The sequence below is a fragment of the Rousettus aegyptiacus genome, unplaced genomic scaffold (genome assembly GCF_014176215.1).
Source record: "Rousettus aegyptiacus isolate mRouAeg1 unplaced genomic scaffold, mRouAeg1.p scaffold_m13_p_11, whole genome shotgun sequence".
NCBI classification, from domain to species: Eukaryota; Metazoa; Chordata; class Mammalia; order Chiroptera; family Pteropodidae; genus Rousettus; species Rousettus aegyptiacus.
The window spans coordinates 19,617,786-19,644,878 of record NW_023416286.1 but is presented as its reverse complement, the minus strand read 5'-3'; the positions used below and the strand labels follow the sequence as shown (position 1 = coordinate 19,644,878).

Here is a 27,093-nt window from a genome sequence, read left to right as displayed (position 1 = left end):
CCTCCGGGCAGCCCCGCCCCGCCCCTCGGCCCCGCCCAGCCCGTCCTCCGGACCCCGCCCCTCCCGCCCGCTCGGCTCCGGCCCCTACCCCGGGGAGGGCGCGCTGTCTCCGCCCTCGCCTGGGAGCTGGGAGTCTGCGGGAGCGGGGCCGTAGTAGCCGCCTCAGCAGCCTCGCATCCGCCGCGTCTTCCTTGGACGCCGCTGAGCCGCGCCCGGAGCCCGGCCGAGGAGGCTGCAGCCGCAGCCAGGATCCCGCAGTCCGCCCCTGCAGCCCGCCGCCGCCCTCCGAGGGCACCCCAGGCCGCGCCATGGTGAAGGTGACGTTCAACTCGGCTCTGGCCCAGAAGGAGGCCAAAAAGGACGAACCCAAGAGCAGCGAGGAGGCGCTCATCATCCCCCCGGACGCCGTCGCGGTGGACTGCAAGGTCCGAGGGCCGGGGCGGTCGGGGACTGGGCGCTTGGCCCGGCGGGGAGCGCTGCGCGGGGCCGGGGCGGCTCTGCGCGCCGAGGTGGCGCGGCCCCCCGGCGCGGGGCTCGGGGCCGCGAGAGAGCCGAGCCCTCCCTTTTTCTCGGGCTGCTGCCCCTTCTTGTCCCGCCGCAGCTTCTTTGTAAGAAAGTGCGTGTGCAGAAAGCGCTGCTTAACTCGGGTTTGGGGGCTTGGGAGGCCTGGAGAGAGAAGGATTAAAGAATGGTGCCAGGTTCATGGTTGTTGGTGCCGTCAGGGGCTTGTTCGTGGAGCCAGAACTAGCTTCGTTCGACCTGGGGACCAGCGGCGACATGCAAAACAACAAAAACAACAACAGAGTTTGGCACTTCCTCCCAGTATAAATAATGTGCCTAAAATGGCTGACATCATTAGAAGCCTAAACCGCTGTTGCTTCCTACTTTTCCTTTCTAGGTTGGACAGCACTTGGACTAAGTCCAACTACTGTAAGCCTCATGAGTTTAAAAGCATTTTCTTCTTTACTTTTTCCACGGCCCTAAGGTATTGGCAGGCGAACTTTATGGTGGCGTCTGGAGAGGGAAAGGAGCGAGGGGAGAAAGCAAGGTGACGACGGTCTCCTCAGAATAGGTTCTGGCTGTCGATTTTATAATTAAAACAAATATCGCCGGTAAATTACTATGTGGATATTAGTATAAAACCGACGATTGGCTTTTAAATTATATCAGCATCTTTATAGGACCCCTTAGGCTAAGTGAAACTGAACGTAAGAAACTTGTCCTACTCCCTTAAACAATTACTTTGTTTTACAGAATCCTCCTCTTTTAGCCCTAAGTAAAACTGAGTGGATCCATAATTGTGCTAACTTTCATTAGCATTTTTCAAGACTTATTATTAGTAAGGTAAACTTAGTGTTAACTTTTTAAAAAAATGTATGGAGATATGAATAATAAGCGTTATTTTTTATATGGTCTAAGGACAATTAATACCGACAAATGGCCACTAATGTACTATAAAAATGTTTGAGAAGATAATGTTAATCTGGATATAAAAATGTTAGCCTGTACTTGTATTTGGAAGTGTTATAGTTAAAAACAAATGTCGGGTTGATTTTTAAATGACTGCCTCTCCTTGAAATATGAACAGTGAACTGATTCCCTAAAAGGATTCAGAGTTTAGGTCTTGATATTGTTTTCCTGAATCCATTGCAAACAGAGTTGGTTACAAGAAAATGTTTGGAATGCACAGAACCATAATTCTAGTAGCAAATTATTATCTTAGCTTTGTGTTTATCTAACATTCATTGTACCTGAAATAGGTTGATAGTCAGGTGTCCAGTCACGACAGTCTCAAATACATATATAGATAGATTTAAATTCTGCTATATCTTTTTTAAAAAGTATAAACAAATGACTCCTCCCATTAAAAAAATAGAGAGGGAGAAAGCATTGGATGATGTCACTTGAAACAGCTTTTCTCTGTTCTGCTGTAGTGATGATTTGAAACGCTGCACAAAAATCAGAATTAATTTGCTGGGCAGCTTTAAATCCAACTTTTGACATTTTCTGTCGTTTCTGAAATGGTGACCCTATTTTCAGATCCTCAAACTTTCTCAATTTGAATTTTGTGGTCATAGGAGCTGTAAAAACATAACCATTTATAGCTCCATGCTTTGTTTTCCATTTCTGTATCCTCAGATCCCCATATCCAAAGAAAAATACTGGAACTAAGCTGTGAGGGCCAGAGTCTTCCTTTGTGACCACACAGTAGTCATGGATGGATGTATGGGCAGATACAAAATGACAAATTTTTTTTCTAGCAATAAGCTCAAAAACCTCTTCAGTGAGTAACAAAATAATTGCTCTACATTAAAGGTAGAATCAGTTAATGGTAAATGAAAACCTTCGTTCATAACAGTCATTTGTGAAAGAACTTCTGATTTCTTCATTTTGGAGCTTAGGCAGTGATTACATAATGCTCTCTGGCTCCTTCGGGTGAGTACACAGTAACTGTGGAATTTGCCTGGATTCTGCACAGAATCAGCTTTCTGGGGCCTTGCGTGGTTGAGAGAACCAAGTAAAGCTAGTTATGGACCAGAACTCCTGAGGAGGTATTTTTAATACTTTTAATTCTCGTAAGCTCACTGTTATCATAAAGATCAATGTTTCTCAAAATGCTCTGGTATCACTGGGTTTCTGGTTTTAAAATGCAGCTTCTACTACCTTAGGCTTCAAGAATTCTATGACTCCAGTCAGCTGGCTTATGTAACAGGAGTGCTAGCATTTTACACTGCTCTTGTCTTTGCTGTTTTTTGAGCTCTTCTCACGTCAAGGTGAGACCCTGGAAGCCATTCTGTTGCCCCATTTTTCAGTCTTTTATCTTTTCGGTAACTATTAATCCAAACAGTCATGCCTTTTGATTATATTACCTCAACCAGCTTGTAATTTTTTATTCTTTTCCTACATTTTCTCCTTATCTCTTTTCACCTTCCTCTGCCCGTCCCAGTTGGCACAAAGCTCTTAGGGGTATAGAAACAGCAAAGAGTACAACCTGTGTTTTGTGTAACAGAAGTGAATCAGAAATTATATGCACGTTTTATGTTCTATGTAGAAATTTATGTCTGTAACTTTGAACTTTGCAAAATTGTTATATATGTACAAATATCAAAGGATGTGCTTAATGTACTGTGTCAGAAGCTTCAGTTTTGTCATTACTTAACTGTTTGATCTTGGGCTTAAGTTTTTGGTTTTCCTTATCTGTAAGATGAGAGGGTAGGACCAAATGGTCTGTAAAAACTTCCAGTTTTAAAAGTCTACAAAGATGCTATATTTGGCAGGAATTAAATTGTTTTCATTGTAAAAAATAACAACTACCTCCTCACCCTAACTGGACTGTTCCCTTTCTTCCTCCCCATGTCTAGCGTTAAGCTCCTTCCTCATATTAATTAGCAATGGGTTAAAGAGAAAGGAGATGGATAGATGTATTATGTAATAAGTCAAAATGCTCATTTTAGGTTATCTCACTATAGAACAGTAGTTGTCAACAACTCATATTGCTGTAATGCCTAATTAAGAAACATCTTTCCCAATATCCAACCTGAAAAAGCTAGTTTGCTTCATGCAAGTATTTCTGCAGGGCATTTTGCTGATAAATAGTGTTGCCTCTTTACCTCATATTGTAGTTATAGACTTTACTGAAAGGAGGAGAAAAGTAAAGTGTGTGTAGTGGAGAAGATGGGAGCATGAGAGAAAGTGAAGGACTGCTAACCCAATAAGGTCTGAGCGTCCCATCACAAAATGGCTATTTGGGCCCTTGTTCTTTACACTACCTGGCCTCACCTGTTTGCATTAACAAGACTGAAGAGTTTGGTAATTTAGCTTTTTGGTGGTGGTCATTGTTTTCCTGTTTTTAGGGCGTTGGGGTTAGAAGAAAGGAGGAACATAAAACATAGGATGACATTTACTAAAGTGTATTGATCTGTAGAGAAGGATTGGGAGCTTGGTTCTCTTTAACAGCGCATATCATTATCTAATATGTGTAAATAATGGCCAGTAAAAACTTTACAGGACATATTGGTTCTACAGGAGGGTATTGGTATCTGAAGTGAGAGATTATTGCTGGGAGATAAATTAATTGCCCTATGCATACCAAGTGACTTGGCAGGACCTCCTGTGTGTGTACACATGCCCCACGCGATGCTGCTGTTGTTACTGCTGCTGTGGAGAGTGGACAAGGTTGCACATTGTACAGTTTGAGGACAAATTACCTGCGTAGGGTATTCCCAGTGTCGTCTTAAACATGTTTTCCCATGACTAGATAAGAAAGTATATTAACCATGGCAGAGTCATAAGCCTGTAAGACATTATGGAATTCAACCGCCTATATGAGAGAGGTTTAAGTGAATAGAAGTATTTTTTAACCAGAAATCTCTCTTGGAATACATGGTACAGGCCTTTTTAAGTTGATTTAGAATTTAACTTACAAGAATTTTGTTAGGCATTGCTAAAGCGTGACTTGCTTTAAATATACATTGATAAAGGTAATAAATAGTGATTGTGGGACATTTCATTTCTTAGTTCTCTCATACAGTAACTTAAATTCTAGAATGTCTATTCAAAATGTATTTTCTTTCTTAAAAAGGAAATTGTTTCTGAATTCACATTATAACTAAAGTTTCTTAGACTGTCTATCATTATACCAGTAGAGGCAGATCTAGAAAAAATGTTTCTCCTCAAATCTGACATCGATGGATTTATTCTCTTGAACTTTTTGGTAAACTTGGCATTTTTGTATGAGCGCTCAGGCTGAAGGAGTTAAGGACTTTGCCACTAAAGAACTTCTTCAGGCCACCTGTTAAATAAAGGATTTGACAATTCCGAATTTTGAATGAAGTTGTTTTTGTCTATGTGATGTAGGAAACAGTAACTGGAACTTGGTTTTCAAAAAGCTTATATTATGTTTAAAAACATTTCTTGACTCATGTTCTTTACACTAAGCAATAATGAGAATGAGAGTTTTTTACAGGGTAGATGTCTGAAAATTGAAAATTGGAAATCATAGGTATGACCCTATGAACATTTAAAAAATTCATTTAATTGTGATTATCCCCTTTAATTAGTATTTGTGATACATATTCTTAATAGCTTTAAGGAAATCTACAATATAATTCTACTTTTTAAGTGTTACCAACAATTAAATCAATAAAATTCTAAACAATTGAAAATTTTTAAGTTCTCTAATTGGTTAGAGGTAAAAATTTTTATGAAGTATTTCTATAATTCTACCATTTGCAGGGAAATCAAGAATATTCTTAAGCAGCAGAATTCCAATCCTGAATTATAGAAATGAGAAGTTCACTCTTGTTTTTATGATAGAGGGACATTCTGATTTTTCATTTAATGTTTTATCTTTTAATCTTGATAATTTTCCAGCAAAAATATAAATATTTCAGAAGAAAATTTAATGTTGAAATAAAATTTGCACAATTTATAAATGCTAACATTTTCAGGTTAAATATCTTTAACTTATTTGGGAAATTGACACTAAGTACGGTGTTACATATTTAAGTACTTTGAGATTTTTGGATAGTCACATAACCCTTTTTTCGGCATATTTTTTGTTGGATTTCTGTATATTTGAATGTTTAACTTTTAATGCCAAAGTTATTTTTAAACATTTTAAATCTGTTTCATAGAATTAGTTAAAAATAGAGCTTAAATCTTGAATTACTGTCTTTGCTTTTTAAATATGATTATAATTATTTACTATAAGAGCCAGGAAGGTAAGTTGCATTGTTAAGTAAATCACTTAGATCACTGCAACATCCAAAAGAAGACCCATCTTTATGTTAGGAAAAATGATTTTAAGAGCTAATTGATCTGGATCTGCATTTCTTAAAATTTATTATGTTAGCCAGCCTCTCTAGTATTTCTGTTCTGCTGTATGAACTACATCTGGTCTTATCTTCCCTTCTGTAGCTTTTTCTTTTAATTTTTTTTTTTTTTTTTTGCTTTCATTTTAATGTTAGGAAAAAAATTCCCAGGCCCTTTTGCTTTGATTCAGCTTTACAGATGTCACTTGTTTAAATAGAGTGATCCTGGACCACATGTGGAATACTACTCTAAATACTTGCATATAAGTGCTGTTTCATGGTTTGTGTTTGTTCCTATTTTTCACTTTTTGCAATTTTACATATTACCTACTGGCTTCCTAATATGAAAAGTGAATATTTAGCTTTTTCGATATGTTTTTACATATATAATCTATTCTGATATAGTAATTTGTGATTAAATTGATATTCTGTGCTTTTATAATTAACATAACATTATTTACATCTGGGTAGTGTAGTATAACTTTATTCTACTTCCTTTCTCATACAAAATCCTTTTATTATTTAATAATTGTTTTCTTGGTCTGAGAGAGAGTTGTTTACTTTTCCATGCATTTATTGCTAATTTATTCTCAAACAGCAGTATAATTATCTTTCTGTATGTGCAAACTTGTGAGATAGCTTATCACGTTTCATATTTTCTTGGTTATGTTCCACTTGGCATTCTTCAGTCTTACCATCTAGACTAGTTGCACTCTAGTCATGTTGCTATGCAGATATCTTGAAAGTAATCACTGTCCTGGAATTGAATTATTTTTGCCTCCATCCTGTCCTAGATCTGCTGTTCAATGAATCCAAGAAAAAGTGTTTAAGATAAATTTTTTTTTTAACTTTGCATATCTGAGAATCTTTATTCTATCCTCACATTGAATTGATAATTTATCCAGGTATAAAATTCTAAGTTAACAGCAATTTTTTCCCCTAGCATTTTGATGGCAGTGCTCCATTCATTATCTTCTGGTCTGATATTATTCTGATTCCTGGTTCTTTGTACATGACCAATTTTTTTGTTTTGTTTTGTTTTCCTCTAGACCCTTGAGATTTTTTAAATTTATGCTTCTAGATTTCAGAATTTTTACTGTCATTTTTATTCTCTGGCATAAGTTTTATTTACCTGTTTATCCTTTTTCAGGAGGAAGTAAAGATAAAACTTTTAGAAATCAGTCATAAGACTTTCAACTCAGCTATCTTGATAGCTTTTTAAAGATTTATTAGAATACTTCCTTTAACATTAAAAATGATAATAGATAATAGTGGAAACTACATTATTATTAGCACTAATTTAAGGTCAGACAGGATGGCCTGGAAAGATATGTAAGGCATCTTCTGGTCTCCTTTAAAGTTCCAAACCTGTCTCTTTCATGAGTAATTTTAAAGACAACTCACTATCGACTTTGTGATTTTGCTTCATGGCTTTATTATTATAAATGTCAAGATACTTAATTTTATAATGAATTAGAGTGATTAGAGCATTCCTATCATACTTAAAATTTAGGGGAAGACAGTTGATATTGTTAGGAACAGTATGAACTCATGATTCAGCTAGTGGCAGAAGAAATCTATCTTGACCAATTTATCTATTCCTAGTAAAGGCTATCGTTAAAAATAACTAACATTTGTTTATGATGCCGTTGTTTATAAACCTGCCAGTCTAGACAACTACCCGTTGCTTTTAAATCTCAACAATATGAATTTTAAAAATATGTAGGAAAAAGAATAGAAGATTTTTAAGGTACATATTTATGTTAATTTTCTGCTTTGCACCAGATACTGTGCTTGTCCCTAATGATATAAAAGTGATTAAGTTATGATCTAGCACTAAAAGCATGTACAGCCTGATTTTTTTTTTTTTTTTTTGGGTTCTGACCTAATTTTTAACCTAGGCCTGTGCTCATTTTATATAATGCCCACAATTTGGTTCAGATTTCATAGATGTCTCAAAATAGATTATTATGCAATGGCCTTAAAATTTAATTTCTGTTCCTGTATTGCTGCTTGTATATTGAGGTGTTGTTAAAACAGTAAAGGATGTTAGTGAGAAATTTGTTTTGTAAACATTGTAATTTTAGATTAACTTCTCATTTTAAAATCTCCCCCTATTCCAAGTACAGAATAATACAACAACTTTATTATTCATATAATGCAAATCACTTGGCAAACTGCTTCCTTTTGGTGTGTCAGACACACCGTTTCTCATGTGGACTTTGTCACTATAGTTAAGATAGTAGCAATCTTACTGGAAAAGTCAAATGAAAAAGCAAAATTCAGATACTGATTTAAATAAAATGCAAATAAATGTTTGTCTTTATAGCTTTTGTATTCTCAGCCATGTATTTTGTGTTTTACATATAGCAGAATATATTTGGTAATCAATGCTATTAATAATAAACATAGATCATTAGATCATATCTTTTTTGATGCTCCTATACTGGGAAGGGAAGCTAATGTAGAAGTCAGATGAATAGAAAGAACATGTACCAATGATTAATAAATAGATAATAATAATCAGTTGGAGCAATCTCTGACATAACTTTTGTGGTTTTAAGAATATTGTTAGCAAAACATTTTGTATATTTTTAAAGTAGATTTTAAATGATAATCACAGGTTTTGTTTGTTTAAAATTTGTATTGGAGTAGCCAGTGATTTATTTAATTTTCCTCTTCAGTAATGAAAGTCTTTCCAGTTGGCCTTCTCAGTATTCTGCTATAGATTGCTTTTTATTGGCTTCAACTCTGGCAGATACTTATTTCATTTTACCTTTCCCAGTTAAGTCAGCTGGTGACAGGAATAATAATAACTATCATTTATTGAGCACTTCCTATTTACGATATACCAAGAATGATTTAAATGCTTCACATATATTTTCTCATTTAATCTCTACAACAACCCTATGAGATAATCTACCTTTATGGTGAGGTAATTGAGGCAAAAAAGTTAAAATACTACTTGTCCAACTGTTTCCCATCCTCCCAAAATTTTGACATTTCATGTCTGCTATCTTTTTCTCTTTCTCTTATAGTTTTTATCTTTTTCAGATTCTTTAATATCATTTAATTGTGGTCTCAGGAAAAAACAAACCCTGTTCTTGCTTATAAATTGGGAAAGGGGAGGAATTTGAGTTTACGGGAGTATTAAATAGTGAAAATTTTGGCCTTTCTAAGTATACAGTCCTGGTCATTTTGACACGTGTACAGTCATGTAATCACCGCAGTCAAAATAAAGAATATTTTCATACCGCCTTGTCATTGTTGCCTCTCACCCCGTCCCTGTTTTTTGTTCCTATAGTTTGCCTTTTCCAGAATGTCATATACATGGTGTTATAATATAAGTAGTCATCTGTCATTCACATCGTTGTTATCAGTTCTGGGAACTGAGGTTTGTCTGAAACAGCTCTTTGATTCCTGTAGCCCTTGGACCAGGATTTTCTCTGGACTTGTCCAGTCCCTGCTCTTTTCTGCCACCATTTTTGGTTTGCTGATGCCAGCTATGTTTCGATTTGTTATTTGTTAAAGAATGCTTGTTCTGTCATTTAAAAGGTTGGGTGCTTTACACACCATATTAATGTAGTCTCTAAAACTCAGAACTCAAAATCCTTTATATGGGGAAGTTGTTTAGATGGGTTGTTTCATAAAATTAGGTTGTCAAAAGTGAGCATATCTAGTCATTGCTGAAAATGAAAATCAAGGTCCAAAACCATGTGACATTATAGCAAAGAACTTGTATATTTGATCTTCAACTGGGGAGAAAAATGATGACAAAGGAGTTGAGAAAACTAGACTATTAATCAGAAATCTATTTTTAAAAATTTTAATCATAGATTTTTTCAATGTTGACAGCTAATTCTATATTTTGGAAAACAATACAGGCCAAACAACAGATCCATGGGCACAGGCCTGTGCATCTCTATTTATCTATATTATCAAACGTGTTTTAAAATGTATGTTTCTAAATAACTAAATCTACTTCTGAAGCTTTAGTAGCATATGCTGCTCTGGATTGAATAAATTGTATTGGTTCTTTTTTATATTTCTGTCTCATTTTTATACTTCAGATGTTTTCATGAAATCCCTTTTTCCTTTTTTTTTTTTTTTGGTAAAATAATTTTTAACCCTACCAGATATTTTCCTCTTTAGTATTCCGGTTCCTAAAGTATTGTTGCATTTGCTATAATAATGCAAAATAACATATTTGAATGCTTTGGAAAAAAAAAATCTCTTCATTCATGCTATGAAGAAGGCTCAAATAAAAGTGCCCGAAGATGTGAAATGGTTTGTTAGTAAGGGAACAGAATAAAAATTATGTGAAAACCCTTGCATTTTTGTCTGAGTTAAGTTTATCATTGAAGCACATTTACTGAAACTTCATAGGGAACTGATTAAAGTGACCTAATTCTTAACTAATTGAAGTACCAGAATGGAAGTTAGTATTCATTTTGCTTAAGATATAATTAAGTAATTTTTACTTTATTGTATGATGAGATTTATTTGAATCAGAAATTAATACAGTGTGAGAGTAAGGATGCTTTTGAAATCTGTGTCTTTCTATACTTGCCGTTGAGGGGTAATTATAGGCCAGCATGTGATTCATTTATTAACTGGGATAAAAACTTAGGTTTTAGGAGATTAATGAGGTCATAATTGTACAACACCTGTGGGAGATCTTTTACCTCATCAGCAGTATTTAAGATGCACCAGTTTTATTGTAGTACAGTGGGAGGAAATGTCTCTGTGCCTTGCTTTAAAATAGGCCAGGTAAAGTCATATACTACAGTGAAGAAGCTCTTGTTCATGGATGGTTTTCCTTATTCTTGTTGATTTTTGTTATTGTTCTTTAATTAAGAATTACTCCATGCAGAAAAAAAACCCCAGAAAATCAGTAATACTATTTTATATATTTTTTAGCCTTATGTATTATGTACCGTTTGATATTATCCAACTTGCCTTTTTTTAAAATTTTAGTTCAGCCTTATGTTTCTGAGATTTATCGCAAAAGCAACAGTGCTAGTTGATTTCATTTTAAGTATTATATGAACTTATAGTACTTTGTTCTCCATTTGATGGACATGGACATTTAGGTTATTGCCAGTATTTTTGTTCCTCTTTCTTTCTGTCTGTCTGTCTGTCTGTCTGTCTGTCTTTCTTTCTTTCTTTCTTTTTGTCATCAGAAAGGATTTATTTGGGGAAAAGAAAGGGTTGCAACCCAGTGCATACAGACATGGCAAGCCATGAACACTCTAGCCTGCATGCCAAGATGGAGAAGTATTTATAGAAGGGAATGGGAAGTTAGAACCCTAGAGGTTCATTACAGAGTTCTTTCTATAGGATTCTCACGGTTACTAGAGTGAGAACTTCCACTATCCCTAGCACCTCCCATAGACCCTTCCAACTGATTCTGTTTGATTCCAATTAATCTTTATCATTCCCCTGATTGACAGGTATTTCTCTGAAACCATTGCTATCAGCAGTCTTCCTGATGTCCCTTGATGTTTGGAAGGATATCTTCTGGGTATCATCTCTCACATCATAGGGAAAGTGCATGTGTCAGGGACAGCTCGTGTTCAGGGTTAACAAGCAACAGGTGTAGAACGCTTTCATTATTAAGTACAAACCATGTGTAAGCCGTGAGAAATCAGCTTTAACCAGAGGCGTCTTCTGCAAATCATCATGAGGAGTTGGGAGGTGATCCATCAGTCTCAAAGGGAGACGAGTAGCTGGATTAATTAAGATTATTACAGTATGAAAGAGTTATGTCATAAACAGTTAACAGAAGGGTTTCTTAGGAAGTAAGGCGACCAACTGAAATGTAAGGTGCTGGCGGTGATGAGAATTTAGGAGAGCTGTATGAGGTACGGCGATGATTAGAGAGGACCTCATAACAACGACCTCTGTGGCCTTAACAAAGAGGACAGTAGCAGCAATGGCTCTAAGGCTAGAAGGTGTCCCAAGCCACAAGGTCCAGTTGCTGACTATAGTATCCTAGGGGTCTGGTGATTACAATATTTTTGAGTGAGTACCTCAAGGGCATTCCCTTCCTTTTCATGCACAAAAGGAAAAAAAAAAAGGGATCTGACAGGATGCCCAAGAGCAGGTAGATTTATTAAACTCTTTCTCAAGGCTTTAAAGGCCCTGTCCTGTTGTTCTCATAAAATTGGCTCAGGACTGTCATTCTTTGGTAAGACATGTAGAAGTTTTGCCATAAAAGAGAGATTCAGGATTCAATTTTGGCATAGCCTACTAGCCCAAGAACACGTCACAATTAGTGCTTAGTTTTAGGCCTTGGGAAACTCAGGATACCAGGAAGCCTACCTGGTTCCGGCTGTAGTCCTTGTTTGATAGTAGGTATTCCAAATATCAAACCTGAGTTTGGATAAACTCTTAATTTTTCTTTAGAGACCTTATCTCCCTTTAAGGTCAAAAGTCCTAACAGATACTGCCTGTGAGGAGACATGAGAAGAGCAAAGAAGTAAAATCATCCACATATTGCAACAAGGTGGAACCTTTGGAAGTTATATCATCCAAATCAGTCTTCAGAATTTGTGAGAAATAAGAAGGGCTTTCAGTAAAACTATGAGGCATTACTGTCCAGGTAAATTGTTTTCCTTCTCAAGTGAAGACAAAAAGGTATTGGTTTCATCAACTGGGATACTAAAGAATGCACTACATAAGTCAATTACAGTAAAGAATTTACTTCAGTTGGGATGGATGCTAGCAGTTTATGAGGATTAGGAACAGGGTGTCAGGATAACAATGTTTTGTCCACCTTTGTCCCTTTGGTTTTCTCACAGGTACAAAAGTGTTATAGGGACTATTGGAAGGAACAATAGAGCCCTGACTTATGTAATCCCCTACTATGGACTTTACACCTTGCAGGACCTCTTTACTTACGGGATATTCTGGGAAGAGGTTCTGAAAGATCAGTTAAAATCTTTATAGGTACACTGTGGATTGTGCCAATATCAGTTGAAGATTTTGCCAGTAAAGAAGATGACAGAATTGACTTATGCTCTCAGATTCAGTAAGTACCATCAAAAACGAAACAAAAGATGTTGAAAGCCATTTAATTCACCTGATTGGCCATTCTGACAGTAACTGTCAAATTCTAAAAATTTTTCCTCACTTAGAGAATAGGATATTCTGGCATGATATTTCTCTAGGGAGTCTCTGCGTAATAAATGGGCGGGAGAAGGAGAACTAAGAACAGTGTGTATCTCTTAAGGGGTCTAAGCAAATGCGAATAGGTTCAGAGACATTAACCCAGTGAGGTTTGTTTGAAATTCCAATGGTTTGAACTGTTCTATTATTCCAAGGCAGAAGCTGTTTTATGACATCAGGTGTGGAGCACCAGCGTCAATAAAAATAGAAATAGTTTCCTTACCAATTTGAAGAGAGGTTTCTCCAAGCTGACTGAGAGAAAGGATAGGAAAAAAGCCTTGGAGCCCCTTCATTAAGGAGGACATTGAAAAGGCTGATTAGAAGTTCGGTTAGAAGGCTGATAGCATCTGGAGTGCTCAAACTTAGAGCAGTGTCTTTTTCAGTGTCCTGGCTCTTTGCAGAAATGGCAGAAAATTGGAGGAGTTTTCAAATAAGTTATTGTCTCAAAAATTGGAGGTTTGCTTTTCTAGGTCCCTTTGGGGATGCTCTCATTTGGCAGTTCTCATCCAATGTCAAGCCTGGCCTTCACCAACCAACACATGAATTAACATATAAATCAGAAAACTTGAGCCGATGGTCCTGAATAATATCAAATTCCTTAACAAACTTGTGAGGATCCTCAGTTACCTCAGGGAATTCCTTTAGAATGGCTCGTAACTCAGCTTTAGTACAGGGGACATGTGAAACTTTGGGGTCTGTTAGGACCCCTAGAGGGTTTAATTTTAAATGTGAAAACACTAAGTTCAGAGAAAGAAGAGAATTCAAGGGGAAATGGCACCATAGTCAGAACTGAAGGCAAGGAAGGCAGTAGTGAAGGCAAGATGGCTTCAGATGTCGAGCTTGAGGCAAAGGAGTTGGAGAAGACGTGCTTGTGTGACCCTGAGAAGAAGCCTAAGGCAAAGTCTCCATGGGAGAATAGAGTAGACTTGCAGATGGATCCTAAGACAAGAGAGTACGGGGGGACCAGCAGGATACCTCTGCAGAGAAAGAACACGTGGCTTTGGATGCCATTTTCTCTCTGTAAATTTTCAGTAGCCTTTTAATTTTAAGACAATTTTACAAAAAAGTCTACTTCATATTCTTGGTCTTGTTTGGAAGCCTCAAAATGCTATTCAAAATAGGCACTCCATTCAATTTTTTTAAAAACCAATTTTAGTGTTATTATTGTCCAATTTAGTTTTAAGAAAAGGAAGGTTGGGAGTCTTGAAAGTTCCTCAGAGTGGCCACTGATTTTCTGAATTACTTTTAGTTAGATCTGTCCATTTGGTTAAATATGCATGTGAAAATTGCCCATAGTTTTTAACCAGGCCGAGGTCCCTGCTGGAGGAGGGATGGGCTTAAGATATTTAGATAGCTGAGATCCCATTTTTCATACTTTTTTCCTAGAGCTAAAAGGCCCAAGACAATTTACAACAGCTCAAAGCAACATGCAGGTCAGACACCAGCCAGCCTCACTCTAGATCAGTCGGATCACAGAGGACCACACCAGAGGCTAAAAAACCAGCTCTAGGAAAATAACCAACCCTTGGAGAGTACTGTTTAGGGTGAGCTGAGTGCTGAGTGACACTCCTCTCAGTGAGTTGTCACAGTATAATACTGGGCCAAACTGTCCAATTTCAGTATAAATAACCTCTGTCCCCAAAGGGATCGTTTGATGAAAGCTGTTTTGTCTCAAAAGAACCTATTTCCAAAAAAAGTAGGCTGACATGCCAAATCAAGTAACCACAGACAACAAACAAGCGAGGCCTTTTTTAACAACTAAAAACTCTAAGCTCTAAACAATTCCTGAATAAAGCCCAGAGAGCTTCAAAATGCAAAAAAGCTGAAACTCAATTCCAGAAGATTTACCCTAAACTTTCGAATCAGGGAGCAAGCTGTGAGCCAAACGGACTCTACATGGGGCGCCAGCACCTGGTGGCTCACCTGCTCTGAAGCTGTCAGGGTGGTTTGCCAGAATTCTGGACAAGTTCCCAAAATGTCAACTGAAAAGTAATATGGACTATGTGTTTTGTCACCAGAAAGGATTTATTTAGGAAAAAGAAAGTATTGCAACCCCATGCTTGTAGATGTGGCAAGCCACATGCACATGGTCCAGTTTTTTTCTTATTGACAGTTCCGCAGTAATCATTATTGGGCCTTTTTTTTTTTTTTTTAAATGTACACGTATGAAAGTCTATCTAGGCTAATAGTTCCAGGATTGGAGTTGCTGGGTTATAAGATGTATGTCTTTTATCAGATACTGCCAAATTGTTCTCCAAAGCAATTTTACCAACTCCTGTCAACTGTCAGAAAGGTCCCAGTTCTCATTGTCCCACACTTTCCTCAGCACTTCGTGTTGTTAGACTTTCATCCACAATCGTGATATGAGGCATTTCCACTCTTAAAACGTTTTCCTCATGCCTCATTGATCTTCCTTTCACCAGCCCTTGGTCATGGCAGCCGCTAAGCTGTTTTTTGTTGCTATAGTTTTGCCTTTTCTGGAATTTCATAAAAAGAATCATTCGGTGAGTAGTCATTGGTATGGGATGACTTTTACTTGGATGTTTTTGATTCATTATGAATATACCACAATTTACCCACTTATCAGTGGATTTTTGTGTTTCTAGTTTGAGGCAGTTATGAATAATGATACTATGACTTCATGTATAATCTTTGACTCAGTTGATTTTTAATTACTGATCTTCGACAATCTTGCTGCACTCTAATTAGTTTGAACAATTTGATTTTCTGGGATTTTCTACATAGACAGTTATATCACTTAAACATAATGACAGTTTTGCATTCTTTTTTCTAATATTTATATCTGTTCTTGCACTTGTCATTTGTATACTGGCTAGGATCTCTCCTACAGACGTTGAGTGGAAACAAAGAATCAGTTTTATGGACATCCCTTGTATTCCTGACTTGAAAAGGGTATGGTATAAGTCTGAAGGTTCACCATTAAGTATGAGGTTTGCTATAGGTTTTTGATCATTAATTTTATTCATGTTAAGGAATTTCACCTTTCATAATTTGCAGAGATTTTATTATGAATAGGAGTTGGAGTTTGTCAGATGCATTTTCTACATATTTTGAAATAACCATTGAGTTTTTCTTAAATTTTTGTATATGTGGCTTTTTTCTTTAATCTTACCCTTTCAAGTATTAAAATTTAATCATTTAAAATATATTTTTATTTTAATCACTAACATTAAAAAGCTCTGTCTTGAGTACACTTTAATCCTTTCTCCATGACTCAGATTGTAATATGGCATGTCATTTATTTGTCATGCATAATGTTAATTTTGGTTTAAATTGCTTAAGACATGAGCCATGTCTTAATCACATTTGCATTCCCATAGGATCTAGCACAGTACATTGCACATAACAGGTCATAAATGTTGAAATGGGCTCCTGTTCTTTGCTAAATAGCCAGTCTATTGTACATCATGAATTCTTATGTTGTCCCCACCCATCTCATTATCATGCAAGGCTGCTGATGTAACTTTTATTGGTCATGAAAAAACATAACCTAACGCTTTAAAAAAGATCTAAATTTTATTCACTTATCAACTAAGTGCCAAGCTTGGCAGAGAGCTACTAGGACAGTCATGCACCACTTAACAACAAGGATACATCATTCTGAGAAATGTCAAAGCGATGTTGTCATTGTGTAAACATCATAGAGTGCACTCACACAAACCTGGATGGTATATATAGCCTACTATACACCTAGGCTGTATGGTTTAGCCTATTGCTCCGAGACTACAAACCTGTACAAAATAATAAGATTAAACCAAGTGCAAGAGAAAATGATGCAGTCAAGAGGTTCAGTGGACAGGAGATGGATGAGGCTGCTACCCATGTAATATGGCACAGTGTTTTATAGCAAACTTTTTTAATAAGTAAAAAGTACACTTAAAAATAAGAAGTATAGTATGATAAATACATGAACCAGTACTATTGTCATTATCGTTACCAAGCATTATGTACTGTACATAATAGTATGTGCCATATGTTTGTATAGCTGGCAGCACGATAAGTTTGTTTACACCAGCATCACCACAAACACAGGGTAATCCCCTCTTATGACAGCTATGACATCACTAGGTGGTAGCAGTTTTTCAGCTCCATTGGAATATTATGGGACCACCTTTGTATTTGCAGTACATCCTTGATGGAAATGTCATGTGGCACGTGCCTGTGTAATACAAAGTAAATATGAATCAATACTTAGAAGAACCTTATAGCCTAGTGCAGAGAGATAAGATCTATATGTGAGTTATTCTAATGCAAGGTAGAAAGTGATCACTAGAAATTTAGAGACGAAAAGAGATTAGGTGAACTTTGAATATTCGATAGCTCTTTTATGAAGCATATGACTGGTGCATGGACTTTGATTCTATAATTTGGCGATTCAAAGACATTCTCTGATTCTTAAGCCGTGGTTCACATTGTTGAGGTGCGGAATAAATGACCTGTGGATAAATATTTTATAAATTAAATTCTTTGAGAAATTGTTTTTTTGTTTTATTGCCATTGTTCTTAAACGTAATTTTTAAATGAACATGAGAATTCAAATTCTGTAGCATGGTATACAAAGTCGCTTTTTGATGTGCCCGTCACCCCTCCATTCTCATCTCTTGTACCCCTTCCCAGCATGTTGAGCACTCCGACCTCACCACGGCCACACCACATGAAGCCCTTGGAGATGTCCTATGTTCAGGCTTCATGATTTTATTCATTCTTTGCCCTACATATAATGCACTTTACCTCAGTCTTCTGCGTGGGTAATGAGTGTTTGTCCTTCTACATTGCATTCCAGTATTTTCTCCTTAGGAGATCTTTCCCAAACAATATCATTCCTTCTGTGCTCTCTACATTCTCCTGTAGAAGCCTACATCGTATTTATGTTCACTTTGTATATCTTCCAGGATGATTTGAATGAGCTCTTTCTTGACAGGCTATATACGTAATGCCTAGAACATAGCTGACATTCTTGAAAGTATTGTCGCTTAGTTAAAAATGATATACCAAAAGCCCTGGAAACTTGTCATCAATTTGACAGGGCTGCATGTTCTTTTACAAGTGTCTGCCCTGCTATTCACTTGTATGCTGCTAGAAAAGAGAGCCTGCCAACAGAGTGAGTCTTACATGCACATTTGACTCTCTCAACAGCTGATACCAAAGACTATTTCCATCTGTCATTTTCATCCCCCACCCTGCCTCCACCCTAAAATTAATTATGCTAGAAACTATTAATTTCCCTACATATTTATTATCGACAAAGGGTTAATCAAAACATTATTCTTTATCATTCAATTTTCACATTACTTTATGACTCCATAGAATTCTTGTAACTTTCTGTTCACAGATGGGTTATCTTTATGTGGCTTAATAAATTATTCTCATTACATATTACTTTCCTTGCAGTGCACTCATTGTCTTAAGTATATGTACAGTATATTGACAAGTACCTACTATAGCTAAGTATAACACGCTCCCAGTGTTTTGATCCAATCCTTACATTCAAAGGCCTTTGTTCCACATTGTAAAATTTTATGTTTAAAACCTCCACGTACCTAGGTACACACTATCTAGCCTTAAATTGTTCTTCATTGGCAAGGATGTGGGGGATTTGGCTTTTCCCCAGTAGTATCAAGTTAAAATTCCTCATTTTAGAATTGAAAACATTACTTTAGCTTTCATTCTTAACTGAATTCTTCCTTCAGCCATATCCAGCATTGTTCATGCGACTCTTCTTCCTAACTTTTTATATTCTATTTATTTGTGAAGGCCTATGTCAAGTCTGCTTTCTCTCTTAATCTGTACTGTATTGAGTCTTCCAAGTAAAGGATAGAATCATTCTTAAGAGACTGTATGTGCATACTACAAACTAGAACTTTTTTTTATAATGATGGTTTCAAGTCAATTGGAGATTTTCTTTTGCTTTCTGTACTATTTCTCGAGCCACTAGTTGTATAATACCAGCAGTAATCTTCTTTGTTTGTCAGCTCTTTGCACATGAGCCTGGGTACAAATAAGAAATTAGCTATAATTCCAAAGTGCCAGAATAGAGGAACCGAAGATGACAAAGGGAGTAGCTAAGGATTGTGACCCCAAGATGATGTTCTAATGTTAAATTATTTTCTTGAGTGGATCAAAATCAAAATTCTAAATATTATATACTAGTTGTATGTTTCTTTAAAAATGAGTTTTTCTTTCTGAAACTTTCCTAGATTTCCCAGACTTTTTCTGTTGCTTCTATGTTAAAAACAAAGAACTTTGTGAAACTAGAATTCTTTAGGGTTCTATTTTAGGATTATTATTTCTGGTTAAGTTTGTCCTACTTTTTGAGATTTGAATTGTTTAAATAATTCGTTTCATATTATTTGTTCTGTCTTTTCTTATTTTCCTGTTACTTTTTCTTGTATATTTTTGGGAATGGCTTTATACATGGTGTGAAATATTAACTACTGTATCAAGCTAACACATAATTTTATAAATAATCTAATATACCCTGAAGTTGTAACATCCAAAGCTCAATATCATAATATTGCATGACAAAGTTGTAAATGTTAGAAGATATTTTAATCACCAAATGTTGGGCACAGAAAATAGTCATTATGGAGTATGTAATTGCTCTAGAGATAGAGATAGCAGGTGGGCTGTTGAGAGTTAGAAGAAGGCAGGATTCACCCAAGGAACTGATATTCTAGCTCAGGAAACATTATGATTAGTCTAGGAACCACTACTTGAATCATTCCCGGTTTGATTTTGATTAGAGACCTAACTCCTTTGGTCTTTATAGCTTTGCTTATAAAATGATAATCCTTAAGATCTCTTTCAATCCCGACCTTTCTGTGATTCTGACTGGAGATGTGATATTGACCATCAGTCTGTTTCATATTTTAGGACCCAGATGAAGTGGTACCAGTTGGCCAAAGAAGAGCCTGGTGTTGGTGCATGTGCTTTGGACTAGCATTTATGCTTGCAGGTGTCATTCTCGGAGGAGCATACCTGTACAAATATTTTGCACTTCAAGTAAGTTAAATGCTAAGGACCTTTTTGCCTTTCCTTCACGTGTATTAGAAAAATTGGTCCTAATTTACTCTAAGCTTGCACTTTTGTCTGTGGTCTTAGTGCTAGTTCTATTTTAAAGCTGTGTTTAAAAGTCTCCTGAACCTAAATTTGCCGAGCCTTTTAGACAGAGGGGTATACTGGCACTACTTCTCTCTGCCTCTTTCTCAGTGATTAGTTTCTCTTAAGATTTGTGTGACTTCAGCAGTAATGTTGAAATCACTTAAGATGGAAGTTGTTCATAACTTAAAGTATTTAATAATAATCCTAGTGGGTTAAGACAGGAATTTTTCTCCCTTTTGTAATTATCTCCTCTTTTGTAATGTATTTTCTGGGTAGTAATTCAGTATGTTTGTTTATTTTTTTTTTAAAGAATCTTGGGAAATGAGCTTTTATGACCATCTCAAATGTTTTGTAGTATTTTAAAATTTAGAGAAAGTGTTGCCAAATAGATTTTATTGAAATAATAAATTCTGCCAGAATTTATTTTGAAAATATTCTGCCATAGGGTATATACATTTCATGCTTATTTTCTATATTTTTTAAGATGATAGCATGTTAATAGACATTGCTGAAATACTACTTGTCTTTGTTTAATACAGTTTTTTTACGTTATATTCGATAAAGGGAAAATCACTTGCAGTTTCACTGTCCAGAGATAATATTTGTTGTCTTAACATTTTGTTATATACTCCTAGTCTTTTATTTATATGTATATATAGTATATATACTTTAAAAAAAATTCTTATAATGATTCGCTGTATTATTTTTTACTTAATTGTGATATGTTTTAAGGAAAAATCAGAACTGTGTACCTGTGGAAATTTCATAAAAATCCCTCTTGACTAACAAGAGAAAAATCATTGACTCAGTGAATCATATCAAAAGTTTTAAAAAGTGTTCTTTCAGAAAAAAACATTAATTTCTGAATATATTCATTTATAAAAATAGTGCCTACAGGTAGAAGTAGGCCTGTGTGTTTCTTCAGATTTACTTGTCACCAGATGTATAATTGCTTTTATATTCTATATTTGTGAACCACAAAAAGTAGAGGAAATCAGCTGCTTTTCTTCTGAAGCTGTTTTTTTATAATACTTCAGAACCTGATCTTAAAGAATATGTTAACTCCGTAATTAAACTGTCTGACTTGTCATTTAAAAGTAAAAGTTTGCAAGCAAAATGCTATTTAAATAGAGATGGCAGCTTAAGTAATGCTTGCATTTATCTCCCACTGAATTGCTGAAATAGTGTTTAACTCTCTATAGCCAGATGACGTGTACTACTGTGGAATAAAGTACATCAAAGATGATGTCATCTTAAACGAGCCTTCTGCAGATGCCCCAGCTGCTCGCTACCAGACAATTGAGGAAAATATTAAGATCTTTGAGGAGGATGAAGTCGAATTCATCAGTGTGCCTGTCCCAGAGTTTGCAGATAGTGACCCTGCCAACATTGTTCATGACTTCAACGAGGTGGGCCAGGCATCCCGAACTTAGAAAGAGTGCCAGTTCTTTAATTTATGCTTTCTGTAGTTTTAATTTCAGTACTTGAATATTTATTCTACTTCGAGTTTATTTACTTAGTTTACTTTTTACTTTAAAAAACTGGACTTTGGTTTCTTCTGTCCTACAAGATAAACTGTTGACATTTGATAGGCCCTTTGTCTGAAGCAGGTCCTCCGTGGAGCTGGCCTTCTCCCTTTGTAACCTTTGTCTATCTTTAAGCCCACTTTATGACTGTTCCTCTTTTGCTGGCAAATTGCTACTATTTCTTCTGTGACCCCATTTTTTAGATTAGAAGTGATTTGTGTTCCCATTGCGATGTATATAGCATTTTCAGAAATTAGTAATTTTAGTTCTGCATCAGTTTGTTTGTCTGTTTTTAAGTTCTCATTCTACATTTCCCACAGCTATTGAAAATTGTTATGTAATGCAGAAAAGTTGAAGTGAAAATACATTGAATACCGCAATTTCCAAAATTTTACCATATTTTCTTTATCTCTTTTTCTCACATTTAACACTTGACCCCTAGATACTTAAACTGTTTTCTTTTAAGAATGAAGACTTTAGCATAACCACATCATTATCACATCTAAGAAAATTAATGTGATAATATAGTATTATTTAATGTTTAGTTGATATTTAAGTTCCCCCAATAATTTTTGTCTCAAGAATGTTTTGTTTTTTTAAACTAAGATTCAGATTCAGAAGTTCCCATATTACTGTAGATTTTACATCTGTATATAAGTTTGCTATTTTGAACATTCAAAGATATCATTGAATTCGGCTTTGTAAATTTCTTGCCTGATAAATACAGCTGATGTTTATAAGCCAATTTGAAAAATTACTTCAAGGTAATAAACCTTATTTAAAGCAAATAGTAAATATCTAATAGCAACACTGAGTTCTTAAAATCGAACTGTTTACATGGTTAATTCAGTTCACTCCTCAAAACCATTTTATGAATAGTCTTACTCAATCAAGGTTTCTCATCTAAACTACAAAAACAGACAATCATTTAATTGACTGTTATTTTAATTCTCTAGGGATGGTATTAACTACTACTACTACTACTACTACTACTACTCATTATCAGTTATTATAGAAACAGACCCCTGATAAGAATTTTACTTCTCGGTAGCAATAATTTTTCTTTTCCCCTTATTACTTCCATTACTATCCCACCAAATTCTTAATTTGTTGAAATGCAGATGACTTACACATTATTTAAATGATACAAATTATTCTTAAAAATCCATTTGTTGCCTATGTTATAAATTTTAATTTAACAAAAATATATCTTTTTCTTCCTAGAAACTCACAGCCTATTTAGATCTTAACCTGGATAAGTGCTATGTGATTCCTCTGAATACTTCCATTGTTATGCCACCCAGAAACCTACTGGAGTTACTTATTAACATAAAGGTATACAATTTTCAAATATTTTTTATTAATGATGCGGGTTGGAATTTCCTGTTGAGAAACTAGCCTTGTAAGAGCCCATTTTACTGAAAATACAGCTAAGAATTTTACAAAGAAGGAACTAAGACTTGTGGGTTTGGTTTTTTCTTTGTTTATTTTTCCCTTCTAATTTTGAAATTAAAATATAATTTTAAAAATTATATTTGTTTTCATAAAGGGTCAGAGAATAAGTAGTAGGCTTTCAAGAAATAAGATATATGTTACAACTACTCAATTCTGATACCACAGACAATATGTAAACAAATGGGCATGACTGTTATCCAGTAAAACTTTGTTTATAAAAGCAGATAGTGAGCCGTAGTTTGCCAACCTCTGTTCCAGCTATAATCTCTTAAGAATTTTGTCTCTTTTCTTTGTCTGTTCAATGTATGTTTTGAGATATTCATGTAATATTCTTTTCCAAATATAGGCTGGAACCTATTTGCCTCAGTCATATCTGATTCATGAACACATGGTTATCACTGATCGCATTGAAAACATTGATCACCTGGGTTTCTTTATTTATCGACTGTGCCATGACAAGGAAACTTACAAGCTTCAACGCAGAGAAACCATCAAAGGTAATACTTTTAACATTAAGGTGCAGGAGAAAAGTTTGATGTTTCACTTTATTTTGTTAAACTAGATTTAGATAAAGGCTAGTCGTTGTCATGAGTGAGAAAATAAAACTATGTTGTGTCACTATATAATATTTCTAGATGTCTGGAGAATCATCTGAATTCTAAATCTACTCCTTCAGTTAGAGAGACTAGGTGAGCGTGAAATGTCATTGCCTTGGGATGCTGTTTAGCTTACTTTCCATGCAGTCACCCAGTGCACCTTTCTACCCTCTCACTTTGGTACAGCCATTTGCAGGAGTTCTTATGCAGAGGATCTCTAGAGAAGCTCTCCAGGTGTATGCTCAAGGATCTGGATTCTAAGCAGATTGTTTGCCTTTTGGATCACACTGAAGATAAGCATAGTCAGGTTAATTACAAAAGAATTGGGCTGAGGAATTAAGAGCATCTACACAACCAGTATAGCTTTGCCAAATCACTTAACCTTTTTTTTTCTCACCTGAAAAGTAGGGATGACAGTATCTCCCTGTTTCCTTTCAAGATCATTACAAAAATAAAATGAAAGTACATGTGACAGAGCTGTAGGAAAATAAGAAGTGCCCTTCAAATACACTGTGGTGTGATTTCTTTGGAATTACGGAACCCAGTAAAAGTGCTTTCCTGGCTTTGGTTAGCACTTTTAATAATACTGTTCTCTCTCTCTGGGCTGATGAGTCACCGGAAACCCTCTGCTTGATTTCTTACATTTTTAAACTGTTGTAATGGTTCATAATTTATTTAAAAGTCAGACTTACATATAAATGAAATTCACTCATTTTAGCATGTAGCTCTGAGTGTCAAAAAATCACCACACTGAAGATACAGAATATACCTAATGTTTTTAAGGTCCTAGGTCTGTACGTTATCATCACTAAGATCCATTAAGATACCTAGTTTGGAAAGGAGAGGAAAATTATTTTCTCCAATGTTAAAAAAATCAAACTATAGAAGTTCATGGAATATAGAGTAAAACATTTCCATATTTCTAAATAATAACTGAGGAGTAATGTGAATATTTATTGCTAAAGAACCAAAAACTTAAAAACTTTTTCTTCCCAAACAGGTATTCAGAAACGTGAAGTCAGCAATTGTGTTACAATTCGGCATTTTGAAAACAAATTTGCCGTGGAAACTTTAATTTGTTCTTGAACAGTCAAGGAAAACATGGGAAAAAATTTACTATCACAGCATAATCTCACCCTTTATATTTTGTGCAGTGATTATTTTTAAAAATCTTCTTTCATGTAAGTAGCAAACAGGGCTTCACTATCTTTTCATCTCATTAATTCAATTAAAACCATTTCCTTTTAAAAATCTTTTCTTCTTTCCAAGTGTGGTGTCTTTTATCTTTGAATTAGTAGTTGTATAAAGTCACAGATAATAGTACACTTCACCATAGATGTTAGATGTAGAGATTTTTATATTTTAATTGTGCATTTCCAAGAGGAATGGTTATCTAAAGAATAATCATATATATATATGCATACATAAAAATGGACCACAGTGACTTATTTGTAGTTGTTAGTTGCCCTGCTACTTAGTTATTTAGAGCATTTGAGCACACATTTTAATTTTCCTCTAATTAAAATGTGCAGTATTTTCAGTATCATTTTTAACTATTTAGAGTATGGTTTCCACCTTGGTATTTTAATATCCTAGGCATCTGCTGTAATACTATTTTAGAAAATGTTTGGAATTTAAGAAATAACTCATGTTACTAATTTGTATAACCCATATCTGTGCAATGGAATATAAATATCACAAAGTTGTTTGACTAAAGGCCTGTGTGTTGTTTTTCCCATCTGATAAAACCAAAGTGTAATTGGGTTCTTCATATCTTAAGATATAATCCATGTAAAGGAAGAAACTATTTTTAAAATCCATTCCACTATATGTAGTGGGTAAAAGCATAGATTTTCTTTTTTAAATAAGCTTTTTAAAAAACTATATTCTTCATAGATACTATTAAAGTAACATCTAAGACTCAGCCTTGAAAGATGGTGTTTCAGTATATTTTAAAATAATGCTTTTGTTTTAATGACAGAGCTATTATTAAACCTGAAGTTTCTAAGTAGCAGAAAATATAGTGCTTTTCTGAGACCGTCTCCTCACAAATGGAATATATTGAGTTATGATGGTGATTCTTATATTTCTAAGGTTGCCTCCTATATGAAATAATTCAGACTCCACCACCATTTTAACTACCTAAGAATAATTTTGGTACAAATTTCCAAGACCAAAAAAAATCAATTCTGAATTTAGGAACTCAGAATTTTTAAAGCTTCACAGACTTATAAAGGGTTTGGTCTAGTCCAAAAGGATGTTATTTGATTCCTGGCTCTTTGTTCTGATAAAATTGCTTTTTCCTGCCTTCCAGGCTCTAAATTTCATGGTTTTTTAGGGGGCTATGCACATACAGGAGCACATTCATTCATTCAGCAAATACTTACTGAGCATCCCTTATATGCCCAGCACATGAAATATCAAGCATTGCAGATATATCTGTTAGGAAAGACAATTGCTGCCTCAGTGGAGACTCACAGTCCAGTGAGAGAAGCTGACAAATTAGCCAACTAATCACAATGCAGTTTTGCTCAATACTGTAACAGAAGAACGGGTCCAGGAGTTTGGGGAGTGAGATTTTTTGAGTGTGAAGTGCACAGAACCAAGTCATGGAGGACCTTGCATGCCATGTTGAGGATTCTTTCAATGGATCATGGGCCACTATTAAAGGTTTGTATTTCGGAAGGAGCATTTTAGTTTTTTGTTTTCCAGGGATAATAGTAATGCTGTATTAGTTAGATGAACTGCTGTAACAATCACAACATCTCAATGGCTGCAGACAGTAGGAGTTTTTTGTCTGCTTTCATCATGTTCCAGTATGGCAGGCTCCATGCTCCCAGGGATCCAGACTTCTCCGTTGTGTGACAGTGCCAGCTTTGAATCTCCAAACTTGACATGGAAGGAGATGAGCTAGAATGGTGAATCCTACAGAGGGTTTATGGCCAGGCTAACAGGTGTACAACACTTCTCTCCATTTCCGTTGGCCAGTCCTCAGCCAAACAACTCCTGGCCAGTGGTAGGACATTACTAATGAATGAATGAAAAAATAACTAGAAAATAGAGATAAGTTCATCGCCCCCAAAATAATCATAAAATTTTGAATACGTGTGTTTAATAAATTGTGTTACTTACTCCAGTAGCAACATGCTCATGGTAGATTTGGAAAATACATAAAAGGACAAGGAAAAAAAAGTCTATTCCCTACAAACAGCTCACTGTTTTGTTTTTTTGTTGTTTTTTGGTTTTTTGGTTTTTTGGGTACTTTTTTTTTTTCTATGTATGTTTATATTTCAAGTGGGTTTCTTATAGACATGTTAATTGGGTTGTGTTTCTTAAGTCATTCTGACAATCTGTCTTTCAATTGTTGCATTTACACCATTGACTTTCGAAGCGATTATATAGTTGGATTCA

At 35.5% G+C, this 27,093-nt stretch overlaps 1 protein-coding gene across 1 annotated transcript; it reads left to right on the top strand.

The window, feature by feature from the left end:
• The first annotated feature begins 124 nt into the window (after window positions 1-124).
• ITM2B (integral membrane protein 2B) lies at window positions 125-25,398 on the top strand. The gene is made up of 6 exons (XM_016165201.2): window positions 125-425; window positions 19,878-20,006; window positions 21,308-21,514; window positions 22,856-22,966; window positions 23,433-23,583; window positions 24,683-25,398. Exons 1-6 carry the CDS (start codon window positions 309-311, stop codon window positions 24,766-24,768), a joined length of 801 nt encoding a protein of 266 aa, XP_016020687.1. The 5' UTR covers window positions 125-308; the 3' UTR covers window positions 24,769-25,398.
• Window positions 25,399-27,093: the final 1,695 nt, after the last annotated feature.